Source organism: Zonotrichia leucophrys, chromosome Z (assembly GCF_028769735.1).
Source record: "Zonotrichia leucophrys gambelii isolate GWCS_2022_RI chromosome Z, RI_Zleu_2.0, whole genome shotgun sequence".
Classification (NCBI taxonomy): Eukaryota; Metazoa; Chordata; class Aves; order Passeriformes; family Passerellidae; genus Zonotrichia; species Zonotrichia leucophrys.
The window spans coordinates 9283040-9297945 of NC_088200.1; the positions used below are offsets into that span (position 1 = coordinate 9283040).

At 47.2% G+C, this 14906-nt stretch overlaps 2 protein-coding genes across 5 annotated transcripts in view; both read left to right on the forward strand.

Annotated features, from left to right (window-relative positions):
* The window catches only part of LOC135459933 (phospholipid-transporting ATPase ID-like), a 73419-nt gene extending 66019 nt beyond the window's left edge, over positions 1–7400 (forward strand). For both annotated transcript variants that reach the window (XM_064736425.1, XM_064736426.1), the window contains exons 26-28: positions 596–734; positions 2617–2747; positions 4616–7400. In XM_064736425.1, coding sequence (XP_064592495.1) covers positions 596–734; positions 2617–2747; positions 4616–4837 — 492 coding nt within the window. In that variant the 3' untranslated portion in view covers positions 4838–7400. The remainder of the gene's footprint in view (positions 1–595; positions 735–2616; positions 2748–4615) is intronic.
* Positions 7401–7655: 255 nt separating this feature from the next.
* The window catches only part of RUSC2 (RUN and SH3 domain containing 2), a 57912-nt gene continuing 50661 nt past the window's right edge, over positions 7656–14906 (forward strand). The window contains exons 1-2 of one of the 3 annotated variants that reach the window (XM_064736897.1): positions 7675–7711; positions 14627–14801. The gene's annotated coding sequence lies outside the window, so the exon portion shown is untranslated. Of the gene's footprint in view, positions 7712–14496; positions 14802–14906 lie in introns of those variants that run through there. The other 2 variants (XM_064736899.1, XM_064736900.1) reach the window with 2 other exon arrangements.

Below are 14906 nucleotides of genomic sequence, written 5' to 3' on the forward strand. Positions count from 1 at the left end.
AGGACACTGGGATTGCTCTGTCTGGAGAAGAGGAAGCTCCAGGGAGACCTCATTGCAGCCTTGCAGTACTTACCAAGGGCCACAAGAAAGCTGGGTAGGGACTTTTCACACAGGCATGGAGTAATAGAAGAAGAGTTACTGGCTTTGAGATGAGAGTGGGTTTAGGTTAGATACTAGGAACAAATTCTTCCATGTGAGGGGGTTGAGGCACAGGCACAAGTTGCCCTGGGAAGCTGTGGATGCCCCATCCCTGGAAGTGTTCAAGGTCAGGATGAATGGGGCTCTGGTCTAGTGGAAGGTGTCTCTGCCTAAGGCAGTGGGATTGGAACAGGATGATCTTTAAAGTCCCTTAATATCCTGTCTCTGGGACTGGCCACTAGTGAATGCTTGAGGAGAGGGAACAACAGGATAAATGTAGTAATCTTGCCTTCAATGGTTTCCCAGAATCTTATGATTTGTGACCTGTTATTTCTTGAGGCTTGAATGAATAGCATGCTCAGGGGGAGATGTACAAAGCAGAGGACAAGCTGTGTTCAGCACAGATCTGCTAAATCAGGAAGGCACTGACAATAGCTGCATTGCTCTCTTCTTTCAGATTGGCTTGGACACCTCTTACTGGACAGTTGTCAACCAGTTCTTCATCTGGGGCAGCCTTTCTGTTTATTTTGCTATCACCTTCACCATGTACAGTGACGGCATGTACCTGATCTTCACAGCCTCCTTTCCCTTCATTGGTAAGCCTGGGGACAAATCTGGATTGCACTCAGAATTGATATACTGCAGAGCTTAAAGTTTCCAAGCATTTCTATGTATATTTCAGGATATATTGGTTGCCTTTTCTGCAAGAAATGCCAGGATATTTCTGAGGGTTGCTGGGATTTATTTTGAATCCCATCCATCCAGGTGAATGTGTGCCATGTTTCCTTCCTTGTGTAAGATTCCCATGCAGTCATAAGAATTGTCTTTTAAATAAACCTGATGAGCTGGATGGAATGCTTTCTGCTGCTCTTCTATGTCTGGGTTCCAAATATCCAGGTTTTACAGCTATATAGGAGCGTCTTATTTGTAGCTGTGTGATCTTTTTAAAGAAGTTAACATTTTGGCATAGGAACGCATAGAAGTACAACATCCAGTCAGACATGAGAAAAATGCCATGTAATTATGGTGCCAGGATAAATGGCAAAATCCCCAACAACAAAACATACCAGTGGTGACCAGGTCTTTGTAGTTATTTTACACAACAAATTTCTGAACACGTGCAAAAAATTAAGGATAAAAAATGAGTCCATCTCCTGAGACTTCGACCAGGAAGAACATGTACTTATATGTAAGCAAAGTAATTAAAAGTAATTCAGATGTTTTTAATAGCTCTGTGCATCCATAGCCAATATAGATAAAACATTGTTATGAGTCTCTACTTATGAAATCCCAACACTTTTTATTTCAAGTCTCAGATCTTTGTATTAATCAACGCCTTCATTTTTTGCTGACTTTTTCAGTAAAAACTTCTTTTGTCTATCTTCACTGCAACAGCAAAGGCCTTAGAAATATCTGAGATCCAGGTTAGTTGTTGCAACATATCTTTCAAGCAGATGATCACATCCACTTTGAGATGGCTTTAAGAATCAAAAATGCTGAGTGAGAGAAATCAGAATGTCTGTTCAGTTTCCCAGGGCAGGTGGACAGTTGGACTGGATTATCTTGAAGGTCTCTTCCCATCTTGAGGATTCTATGATGGTTATAACTCACTTGCCAGGGGTATCTCATCTGCTGCTCTGTTGTTACTACATTGGTCAAAGAAGGCACAATGCTGAGGGCCTCTTAATAAGGTCCCAGTTTGAAACCATTTTTTAAGGAAAGTGTTTCTAGTCTGGACTAAGACAACTTGTTTACTTACATTTCAGTGAAGCTGTATTACAGCAGAATTTGGCCAACTGGAAAGAAAATATTCAGCAAATATACTGCCAACACCAGCATCATTAAGTCCTGTAATGAGGGTTTTGCAGACTGTTTGTTCTATTTTACATTCCCACAGTTTTGTAAAAGCCAGAAATGAGCACTTTGGTTTCAAAGGAGGTGTCAGTGACATGCCACCACGTGGCAGTGGTGCTGCCAATACTCCTTTAGGCTACACTGACTGTGCAGCTCCCCAGAGCAACACATGCTCCTCTCACAAAGGGCAGTGATTCCCATTGCCTGCTGGGCAGAGCCAGTATTTCATATCCTTTAGGAAATGGTGCAGGGAAGCAAGAAAGCATTATTCTTCCTTTTGCACTGGAGTCCTGGGCTGCTGCTTAAGGTCTTCTGAATGTTTATATCAATCCTTTGCTATGATTTGACTCTTCACAGAGAGAAAAGACTCACTCTGACACCCTTGTCCACCTGGGTTGTTGCTGCAATCATGTCTGGACATTGCATTTCTCTTTGCTCATCTCAGACAGTGACACTGGCTTTGCAGTTCTCTCTACAGCAGGTGATTTCAATGTTGGAGATGAGTCTGCCTTGTATTTTGGTCTATTTGCCAGGTGCTCTGAAATCACAGAGAGCAGCAGGGAATAATGGTGGGAGCTGCTGCTTTTGCAGTTTTAATCGTGTGTGCGTTTGTTTGTTTTCCAGGTACGGCTCGTAACACACTCAGCCAACCCAACGTGTGGCTGGCCATCTTCCTCAGCATCGCCCTCTGCGTGCTGCCTGTGGTGGGCTTCCGATTCCTGAAGGCTCAGTTAAAGCCTACTCCCAGTGACAAAGTAAGGAGATACCTCATTAAACCAGAAATCCTGCTTGCCATGGCCTAGGCTCACTGTGGAGCCACATTTCATGGGCTTGGCATCACCTGGGCAGTGTGTCTGTATTGGTGCAACTGCTGCCATCTGTGTCCCTGACTCCCCAGAGAACAAGGATTGAATTTTGGGTTTGGCACAGTTCAAACCATCTGCAGCTGGGACCAAGGCTGAGATTATTTAGATGTGGATTAGATTGCTCTGAGGCAGGAAAGCTGCACTATTTTTAGGTGCAGGGTTTAAGCGCTGTGGCTCAGTGGCAAAGGAGTGGCATGTTCCTCCTGCCCTGATGCTGTGCAGTTTTTAGCCTGGCAGACCACAGGCTTTCACCCTCCACTAGGGAATATATATTTGCTGGGGATTTTTTTACTTATTTCAGAATTTACTTTTTGTAGCCAATGGCTGTATGCCCCCTCTGGAACCAGCTTCCCTCCCATCCCTGGGAATATGAAGGTGAGGGCACAAGGGCAGGGAGAGGCAGGGAGCGATGGAATGGGCAGGGAGCACACTGCTCAGTGCAGCCAAGGGACCCCTCAAGAGCATCAGCGCACTCAGAGCTCCCCGGGCTCGCTCCCAAGCAGGAGCATTTGCTGAATGCTGCTGCCACCTCGTGCTTCCTTCCTCTCCCTGCACCGAGCTGCTCGAATCGGGGTCAAAGCACAGCCCCAGGGCAAGGCTCCGCAGCTGACGCCCTCCCTGGTCATCCCCGGGATGGCTGTAGGAGAACATGTCAGGGGAATTCTCAGCCCTTGCAGAGAGGGTAGGCGGGTGCTAGAGAACACTGCTGGGTAGGGAGGTCCTTGGGACACAGCTGGAGGCAGTTGGGGGGTGTAAAAATGGGCAGAGTTTACCCCAGCTGAGCAGAATTCAAACACGGCTGTTGCACAGAATCCCAGCCTCACTGCTGAGGTTGAGCATCCCTCTCTCTCTGGCACAAAATTACCTCTCTGCCTCCTCTTGGAAGTGAATGGTCACAGGATAGGAGTGGGTTTCCACCTCTCCAGCTCCACAGAGTCCCCCAGATGGTAGCAGACAGGCCTGATGTTTAGAGAGGCCAAGCACCTGCCGCTGCCATTGTGCCAAGCAAGAAGCACAGGAGTCTGGCAGCTGGGGGTTCTGCTGAGCCGCAGGCTCTCAAGAGCAGCATTAGACAGCCCCATTCTGAAAAGGTTCTTGGCAGCAGATTAACTCAGTGGCCACCTGGGAGCAGAAAGGCCACTATCTGCAAATAAAGTGCAGTATTTATTTCCCATCTGCCAAGGAATAGTGGAATCTCTCAATTATCCCTGTAAGCATTCAAAGCCAAGTTGCATGAGGTGTTGATACACCTGATATAGTGGCAGCAGGGTTGGAATGAGATGATCCGCAAGGTCCCTTCCAACCCAAGCCATCTATGATTTCATAGTTCTATAACATTCATCATTGTAATCATAAAAAGCTTTTATGTATCAGAAACTCCCTTTACTAGCCTGTTTTCTATATTAAATATGCCAGTCCTTGAATGTTTCTTTATTAGTTTTCTGGAATTTTGACTTTTTGAGATGACTTTCACATTGTGGGTGATTTGAGTGAAAGTCCCACAGCAATACCCCAACCATGGCATATCAGAGATGTGGGGAAATCATGGAAATCATTCCCTCCCACGACTCACAGATGATGCTCCCATTAACACCTTTTAGAATAGAATAGATGCCTTTTCCTAAATTTTCCTCTGGATTCCCTGCTTTTGTTTCCCTTTCTCTGCTCCCCTTCCGCTCTGCTTGTTAATACCGATGCACTTAATGATGCTTGTTAATAATGATTCCGCTTTTCCCGCCTTCTCTTGCGGTTCCCAGGTGCTGCTGAAGATCAAGGAAGCCAAGAAGAGGCCCCCTCCGCCCTCTCCCAAGCGGCGCCTGCGCCGCACCAGCACGCGCCGCTCCGGCTACGCCTTCTCCCACCAGCATGGCTTCGGAGCCCTCATCATGTCCGGGAGGAACATGAGGCCAAAGTCACCTTTTGCCACAACGGGAACATTTTCACCCAACAGTGACAAATATAAACACAAAGGATTGTAACGGAGGAGGAGAAAAAAAGGAGAGAAGAAAAAAGACACACCCCCCTTCACCCCCTTTTTCCCCTTAAAGATTAACAAAGCAAACCAAAGTAAAGGGCTGTCAGGAGAGGAGGCTGTGCTGCCTGCAAGGCACCAAGACACTGGCTACCCAGAACTCTGCCCTCTGGGCTGCCAAATCAAGGACTTTGGACTTTCCTTTCACCCACGTGCACTCTCTGATTCTAGTTTCTTCTCCAGAGACGTGTGCTGCTGCTGGGGAAGGCGAGCAGGGTGAGCTGGAGCTCTGGTATCCCAGAGGGCCTCCCTGGCACAAGAGAGAGCGTGCTGTGGGAGGCATCTCTGCTCCCTGAGATTGTTCATAATGATAATGTTTTTTTCTCCCTCTAACTATATACCTCAGAGCAAAGAGAATTTCAGCCTGAGGAAAAGGTTGAATTGGCAATGTCTTTCTCAGTCATGTGCCTTCTGTTTTTCTTCATGAATCCACTCTGGGCCGTATTACTGGGGTGACAGTATTGACCCCAGGTGTGCCTTAGGTCCAGCCACACAACCCACAAATCCATAGCCTTTGTAAAGTGTGATTTTGTAGCCTTTTGACTGTGATCCACTTTCTCAAGAGATGGCCAGTACCCAAACACCACCCTCTTCCCACATCTGCCATCAGGAAGTGCTGCAAGCTCAGAGAAACCCTTAGTAGGTCAAGGGACCAGGAGCTGACAGTCATCAGCCTGCCCTGATTTATCTGGGTTGCAAATCTGCTCTTGTAAAGGATTATTGTCCTCAGAACCCTCTCAAGCTTTGTAACTGGGCACCAGCCATTTAATTTAGACTTAAAATAAAAGAGCAGAAGGGACTCAGGCTTCCTTATGGATCAAACCATGAAATCTGACCCCTGAGAAGCCCATGCCATGATTAGGGCTCACCTGAGCTGCCAGCACGAGGCATCTGCCCCCCCTTAACAGAATGAGGTGTGTGCACATCTGGCTTGATGGTGATCACACCAGAATTACTGAAGCCAGAAAAGCTATTTCATGGCCAGCAGCTGAAATAGCCTTTGCTCCACTGGTGCTGGGGTTCAGTGCGAGGGATAAGCATGGCCTGGTGGCTCCCTCACCCTCCCTGATGAGCAGAGTGGCCACAATTCAGAGGAACTCAGTGAGGTCTCAGGAGTCTCTGCAGTGTTTCATGGCTGCAGTGTTTCTCTGTGCTGGCTCAAATTTTACTTGGGAACAGGTTATCTATCAAACGTGGGTAGCAGAGAGCTGAAAATCCGACCAGTCTGACTGCCAGCAGAGGGACCTAAAATGCACAGACGCAGCTAAAGACGTGGTGATCCTGAGGGACTGGGATTTGCTCGCTGTTTTGTCACAGCAGCTCCATAATCAGCAGGGTTACTGGGTGGAAGGCCAGCGTGGCAGCATGAGAGTCTGTCCTGCCAGCACTGCTGAGCTGTCTAAATGCAGCTTTTTTTGTGCAGAAGACTAAGCCTCTGGCTGTTGTTACCGGGGTGGTTTTTTGGTTTTGTTTTTTTGTTGAGGTTGGGTTTTATTTTTCAGCTCCATTATACAAATTTAGACTCCTTTCATAATTTGAATTGGATTTTTTTTGTGCAGTAATCAGTTGATATTTATGAGACTCTGCCCTGAGTCTCTGAGCTGTCAGGAAGCAGTGTATGATGGCAAGAGGCCAGCCATGTCCCCGTGTCATGGAACACCCTGCTGCCTGTGGTCCCAGTTTCAGCACATACTGTGTGAGATTGTTTGAGCTCTAATAGAAGGTTTCATCTCCCTGTGTTTTAACTCAGTGCAGGAAAGAAAAAAAACAAAAACCACAACCATACTAGTCCGTTGCACCTGCTGCTTAGGGAGGCTTGTTGCAAACTGTGGTATTAAATTTCAGCATGGCCAGTGCAAAACTGGAGCTGGGACTGGGTCCAGACTTCAGTGTCTAGGAGCTGCTTGCTAGGGAAGGAGTAAATTATCTGGTGATCTCCCCTGGAAGGAGACACCTGAGTAAAGTGAGAGCCTGCACTCTGGCTGAGGAAACCACTCTGGTAATTCATGCTTGTCACCTCCCCCTGATTTACCATTCACTTTGCAGAGACAATCATGGCTTTCTGACCAGGATTTTACTTTTCACAGTCAGCCTCCCTGGGGTTAGGGGGAAAAGGAGAATTTGTGCAGATAAGCAGACAGAGCCATGATACCCAGACTGGTCTGTGGATTGAAAGTCCTATCAAAGCTGTTCCTGTTATCTGATGCAGCAGAATATATTGCAGAGCAGCAGAGGCAGATCTTGTGCTGACAGAGCAAGGAAAATCTGACACTGTGCTTCTCTTCTCATACAGTTTACGTGCAAAGTACTCACCTTCTGGCTAAAAGGGGATTTGAAAATGTTGGCTACAACATGTAGGGGATAATAAAGCTGTTGGTGAGCTTGCACCAGATACAATTCTTTGGGTGGTTTGACACAATCAGCATCTGAAACACATCAGCTGGCAGTGATGTCTGTACTACATCACTCCTGATTTTGTAAAATAATTGTTGGTGTTTTTTTTTTTTAATAAAAAGAGAATATTGGGATGATAGATTCCGTGGCACACTGTTAATTGATGTATCAAGTCTATACGCAGAAGTGCACGGGGTGGGGGGACGGTCTGTGGGACAATGGATTTGAGACGGCCACCCTTTTCATCCGGTATCCTGACGCGGGAAGCACACAAATTCCCAAAATTTTCCATCCTGGCTAGGATGTTTTAAGAGGAAACTCAGAGGAAACGTCAGACATCCTTAGGCGGAGGGCCCGTTGTGGGCGGGCAGCGCGGAGAGCCCGCCCCGCGGAGCGGCTGTAAACAGCGGAGCGATGCGGGCGCTCGGTAAGGGACGGTGTCGGGGCGGTGCGGGAATGTGCGGAAACTGTGCGGGAATTGCGCGGGCAGGAGGGGGGCCGCTGCTTCTCGTGTGCGCGGCGCTCTGCTGGGCTCCCCGGGACAGGTCAGACCGCGTGTCATCGTCTGTGCCGTGTCTGAAAATTATAATTTGGTCTTCTATGAGGCTCTGGCTTTTCACAGACATGTCAAAAATTAATCCCTGAAATAGAGTTTGGAGTTTGTTTTCACCCTCTTCCTTTTTTTCCTCCTCATTATTCCATAATATAAATATTCACAGTTTGAACATTGTTTTGCTGTTGTGCCTGTACTTGCTGCCCTGCTGGGCTGCAGTTTGGGGGTCGAGAATGATAATGATAGTGATAGTGATAATAATGAAAGTGCTTTGATGGTGTTGAGGCACCAGAACAGGAGGCCCAGAGAAGCTGTGGGTGCCCCATCCTTGGGACTGCTCAAGGCCAGGTTGGATGGGGCTCTGAACAACCTGGTCTGGTGCAGGGTGTCTCTGCCCATGGCAGGGGGATGGAACAAGGTGGTCTTTAAGATCCCTTCCAATGCAAACCATTCTGTGATTCTTGATAACCAGTGATGACGTGTTTCCTTGTCTTACACTGCAGCAGAGCAGAGCTTGGAACAGCTCTCTCTCCTGAACCCACAGGGTGACAGTGAGCAATCTCTGTCCCTGATACCGTGGGGCAGCAGGTGCGTTTGGGCAGAGGCACATCAAGGGTGTTCTCCATTGCTAACTGCAACACCTGCATTCCAGGCTGCCTGGTAGCTCTCACTCTGCCCGTGTGCATCCACACAACTCTCTCCCACTGACCTCCAGCCTGGAAGTCCTTACTCGTGAGCAGCTCTTAGGAAATGGGAGGGCAGAGGAGCAGTACGTGCTTGCCCTGGGCTCTCCAGTTGGATACTCAGCAAAGTCTGTTGCATGAATGGAGACATCTCAGTAATGACCCATGCTAATTACCAGCTGGAACAAAACCAGGAGCACAAAGGCCCTCTTGGATGTCTGTGGGCACATGCACTGTATCTCTAACCCCATGAGACCTCTGATAAAATTCTTTCTAAATCCAGGTATTCCAGTTGGAAAGCTTCCTGTCCTAAGGGTTGATTTTCCTCTCTCTCTAATTTTCAACCTAAATGTGTTCACTGCATTTATTCTCTTGTTGTCATGCCAGCTTTATACTTTTGCTTCAGCACTTTTGTTTGTCTCCTGTGATATATTTAGACAGCAATCCTATCCGCTCTCTGCCTACATTTGCCTAGGCTAAACAAGCCAGGCTCTTAAGTTTCTTCTTGTTTGATAGGTTTTTTGTTTCCCTCAGGCCCTTTCTGCACCTGTTCATTTGAGTTTATAATTTTTAAATGTGGGTGACCAGAATTTTTTTTGCATGATGCTTCTTTTATCAGTGCCTATACAATAGCTCTGGTATTTCACTGCCTCGCCTAGAATTGTGTTTGCTTTTCTTACAGCCTCATCATCTCTGTGTTCTTCAACACTGTTTTAGTGGTTATTTTTCATAATTTTCTTATGAACATGCACAATTGTTAGCTAAATTAGGTTAGCTACATAAATACCTCTCCTCTCATGCCTGACAACATGGGGAGGAGCTGAAGTCATCACAGAATAAGTCTGCGCATGCTGATGCTTTAAACTGGTGCCTTGTCCTCGGGGCCAAGCTTTTTCCATGAGGGCTGGCAAGGACATTCTGCTACATCTGCTGATGTGTTGGCTGATGTAAATATGCTGGAGTGAGGGAGCTGCCATTTCTCCCAGCAGTAAATGTGGGGCTGAGTTCCCAGCCACAGCCCCCAGACAGCCCTGTCCCTGTCCTTGTGATAAAGGTGTGTTGCTGCAGGATGTGATGAAGGCTCACAGGAAGGCTGCAGAGCCCTGCAGCCTGGGCTTGACCTCTGAGTGCTTTTGGCTGTATCTGCAGCATAGCTACTCTTCAGTTTTTCCAAAGCTAGTCTTCTGCTGCCCTGCTTCTTTTACTGAATTTAGAAGTAGAGAGTGTTTTTTCTCTTCCTGGCGCTATAGGGAAGCCGCCTCTCTCCCATCACCCCCAAATTGAAGGAAAGAGGTTTCCATAGCCCTATCTCTTTCCCCAGCCTGCCTCTCCTCTCCAGCTGGGTGGAGCTGACTGTACGGAGCTGTCAGCTCCTGCTTTTCCACCCAACGTTGAGCCCTCTGCTAGACTTTCCAGCTATAAATGGATCTCGACTTTTCCACCCCCCTCTCCCAACACCAGGAGATGTTGTGGGATATCGGAGCTGGGCCAGGCTTCCTCTGAATTAGGAAAACATATGACCCAACTGCTGGCTTTTTGCATGTTCTCTGTGAGCATCGTGCTGGCTGTGGGGGAGCTGTGTGTGTCCTGGTGAGGGCTGTGCTGCTGAGTTCCTTGTGGGCACTGCCGGAGCAGCTGGTCTCAGGCCTGAGTGCCAGGCCTGCAGGTGCCCTCACCAGCCCCACAGGTCACCCCACAAACACAGCATCGTGTGATCTGAGCAGTGGGTCTCCAGGGAAGGCCTGTGTTTTTGTTACTGTCTGCATCCTGCCTCCACATCCAAATCGGGCCCTTCATAGAGGAGGCCTCGCTTTTGCACATAATGAGCAGTCCTGTTTGCTTCCCTTAATTTTGGGATTTATGGCAGGGATCCTGAGATCTCTTTAGCTTTACTGCATTCTGGCTCCTTGGAGAGCCAGGGAGCATCAGTATTTCCTCGTTCACCAGGGAGCTGCTGGGGCCTGAAGTATGCACACCAAGGTGACTCAGGGAGTCAGTAGCTGCCCTGGATTTTAAACTGAAGGCTTTTGTGTCATCAAGTGCTAGCCTTCATCAGCCCTGCGGGCATCCAGGCCGTTCATTCCAAGAAGAGAACAGGTCTGTATTTAGAAAACTAATTTGTACTCTCATGTTGAAAAATTGCAGTCTGAGACTCTGCTAGTCAGTGTGCTTTGTGGGAGCTGCTGGGCAGGGTTCCAGTCTGGTGACCTTTTGCTGGCAGCAGTGGGTTTGCATCGTTTTGTCTTAGACAGCAGCACCTAGAGCAGCTGCTTTAGAGGCTTCCTCACCTCCTGGCAGTCATCCCTCAAAAAGCTTCAGGCTGTGGATAAGGGATCATGGAATATGCAGAAGGTGCAAGCCTGGTTTATGGCTGTGCAGTAGTATCTCTGCCGTTCTGCTTCTGTTTCAGTTTTTGCTGTGGCAGCAGATGCTGTCTGACACATTTTCCTGCGCAGGCTGCCTGGTATCCTGCATTTTCCTAACTCTGTGGCTTTGTTGTGTTGCCTTTTGGATGGGTCAGTGCATCTGTTGACAGGGCAGTGTTCAATGGACAATGTCCAGGAATAATTCTTTTTTTTTTTTTAATGTGAGCTGGAGAATGTAATGTCCCAAACCATGATATTGCATAGGGCTTATGGTTTATTAAAACCTAATTTCTGTCTCCCTTCTGGGAGTATGAGCAGTATTTTGTACAAAACAGATGAGGGATAGATGAAGTGCTCCTTCACCCTTTTCCACTTCATTCCTGAGCTTTGAGCTCTGGGAAAATATGAAATAAAATTACTTTATGTAGTTGTAGATGCTCTTTCCTGTGGTAACCTCTGCTGCAGCCAGGCCAGGTGTCAGAACCTGCTGGTTTGCCAGATCAACTTGGAGTGCTTCAGGTTAAACTTGGTTGTAAGGAGTTTTCCTGCTTGTAGTGTCCCTCCCAGATGTACAGGGAGGCTGGCTACCCCCAGTTCTTTATTTCCTTATGTAATCTGCCTTCCACTGAGTACTTAATTCCCAGCTCTTCACCAAAGCCCTGGATTCATAGCAGGGTGTTTAATGAGCTTCGCTGGCTCTAGGTCTCTGTTCTTCTGATTCTGGAGCATGAAGCCTCATTGAGGTTTTGCTGCTGGTACCTGCTGCTCACCTGAAGCCCACAGTTTCTCCATCTCCTCATTTTGCCTGGACTGGAAATTATGGTTTCCACAGTTCACATCTCTTGTGCCTGGGGTGAGTGTTTGGTGAGCATATTTATTTCTGGTTACTTAAGCATTCATGTGGACTCTGCACTTCCACCTGAGTCCTCAGTGGATGAGCATGGTCTCTGCCACCCAACACTGCAGGCTCTTTCAAGGATCTTTGGCAGAATGGTGATGGTGCTGAATCATATTTTCAATTAAAGCTTTATTTTCTTAACAGGTTCCTGGTAGCCAGGAAATGTAGCATGGTTTGGGTTGGAAGGGACCTGAAAGGTTATGTAGCATTCCTGGTCACTGTGCTTGGAGCACTCCTTGTCAAATGCTGTGCTTTGCAGGGCATCACAGCTCTGGTACCTGCAGTGCCTGGTCCCAGGGGTGCCTGTGCAACACATCCAGCTGTGGTTTGGAAAACAGGGTGAAGACTGTAATTTTCTAGTGATTCTGATTTGGTCTGGGTGGTTGGTTTGAAAATTACTTGAGGAATTACAGGAGCATCATGCAGAACTATTAGCTTGGTAAAACAGCAAATGGGAGATCGTTCTGATAAATGCCACATGTAATGGTGATCTGGAAACAGTTTCTCACTTCCCACAACAAGCTCTTTGGAGTCACTATGGATTGTTATCTGAGCACATCAGCTAATTGTTCAGCTGTAGCCAAAAAACACTGGAAACAAAATCTGTTGGTATATATTCTTGTATACTAGATACACGTTGTGCCTGCATCTGGGTATGACATACCAGCTGGTCACCCTCTTTCAGAAAGAGTAATGTAGACCTGGAAATGATAGAGAAAAGTGTAATGGGGATGATTAAGGGACTGGGATAACTTCTGTAGGAAGAGAGATGAAACAAGAAAAAGTAGATGATACTGGGAAAGAGCAAACATCTGTAATAGAGGATTCAGCAGGGAGGAGTAAAGACTGACCTTAATAAACTTTGCTATTTCCCACAGCACAGAGGAAGTGCATCCAGCAAAATAATTTATTAGACAGGAGGCTGAGGAAGTCCTTTTTCAACACAGTTGATTTGTAGAACATGTTGCTACGAGATGGCATGAAGACTGAAAATACACACAGATTCCAAAAGGAACCAGACACCTCAATGGCAGAGATGTGTTTCAGTGTTTGAAACATGATGGTCAGCGTGTGACCTCCAGCTGTAGGAGCTCCTGATTGTTGCAGGCTGGAAGAATGTGTCTTTAGGGGAGAGATCACTCTGACTGCACTCAGTGAAATCACTCTGTGAATTTTATGTGCCAGTGCCACATTGTCAGGGATAGGGCACTAGACCAGAAGGATTTGTGGTGCAACCCTCTCAGGTGGTTCTGGTTACCAGAGCGTGCTGGAACAGTGGGGTGAAGATGAACTGATTTGGTTTTGAGCACTTCTGCTCTCATGAGTCTCCTGTGGGAGTCACGCACAGCTCACCACAGATTTTCTTATCACTTTTATTAGCAAATCTGGATGGACTTCCAGGAGAACAGGACTGATGCAGGCACAGCCCATCGGCTGGCTCGGTGTGCCAGGCACTGCTGTGGTTGTTGCAGGGTGTGCCAGCCCAGTGAGCCCTGCCCTGCCAGGCAGGTGGCATGCTTGGCATTAGCTGTCCAGTCCTATCATTTTTCCCTCTTGGCTTATGATTAAAATATGGTTTGTGCCCTGATGGAGCAAAGTCTGGATTCTTAGAGCCTCTTATTCGCATAACTGTGGGTGGTGTTGTTATCCATCCAAATGTCTTGTCCTACGGAAAGGGGAAAGAACAGACTATTGCAAATTCTATTGTGAATTCCTTTATCCTTTCCAAGTCTTATGTTGCAATTTCCTTCACAGTCTAAATAGCAAAATGTCTCCAGTCTCTCTCCACAGAGATCTGTGAAAGTTTAGAACTATAAAGCCTTGAAAAGCCTTGAAAAGGCTTTGTGGTGTGTTTATTTTGCATTATTCTGTAGCTCTGATAGACAGCCAGTATGCTGCTCAGGCTGTAGCCTCTCTTGCAAGGAAAGGAGATATGTATATACATTATTTGCTGATAATGAAGTTCTCATTTTTGAAGCATTGACAGCAGCCCTTCTTACTTGCTGCTCATCCTGTTGAAAACTTACCAAATCAATGTTCCTGGCATTTTGGTTTGTTTGGTTTGTTTTTAGCTTTGTTGTTGCTGTTTGGTTGTTTTTGTGTTGTTTGTTGTTGCTGTTGTTGGTGGTTTTTTTTGGTTTTTTTTTTTTTTTTTTTTTGGTTTGGGGTTTTTTTTTGTGGAAGCTGGCTGCGGCTGGAGCAAAAGCAGTAATGGACATACCATATTTTGTCTGCCATTCAGTTTGCTGCAAGTGGATTCTTCACTGGTTAAGCCTGATCATTGTATCACAATGAGATTTTTGGGAACACGACTCAGAATCCAGTCATAATTTTACTTCTGCCTTGTTCCTTGAACTCATAAACATTAGAATGTTTGTCCCTCTTTTAGCGGGAAGGATAGAGCTTTAAAGCCAATTCCCTGTTCCCTACAGAGAAGAAAAAAAGTCTCCTGGCAGCTCCAAGCTGTTTTTAAACGAGACAAATGCCCATGGTGCCTGTCTGCCAGAGCCCCCAGCCCCTACAGCGAGTCCCCTTTTAGCACACTGCTCCGTGCAGCTATATCTGGCTCCAGTTCTTTGTTCGGGGAACGTGACCTCATCGTTGTTTTGGTATTTCCAGTGATTCAGCCTGGTCCGGGGCAGGGAGGAGTCCTGGTGCAGGCTGACAGGGTGTTTGTGCGTTTCTGGAATTCCAGAGCAGTGCAGCCTCAGCCCTTCCGCTGCTTTGACAGCTCGGCCGAGGCTGGTGCACTGCATTCCTGCCTGGCAAATGGCCTGGGCGCAGCTGGTAGAGGGGTTGATGCTCCTGCTTTTGGGGGTAATGGGGATCCCTGTCTTTGCAGGGTACCTGCTGTGCTGAGGGTGAAGGAAGCTGCAAGCAGTAGCTTGTATGTTGAGGGAAGCCACAAGGGATCTCAGCTGTGTGGGTGGGAAGAGAGTCCCACAGAATGCTCATTCCTGTTCACGGGCTCCAGCATCCCATGAGGAAGTTAACTTTGCAGCATCCACAGCAGCTTGGTAAGTGTTATAGTCCTTGTTTTTCAAGGGGGGAAACTGAGGCACCGAGCGGGAAAATGGTCTTCTTGAGGTTTTATACCACTGAGCTGGAGATCCCCAGATGCT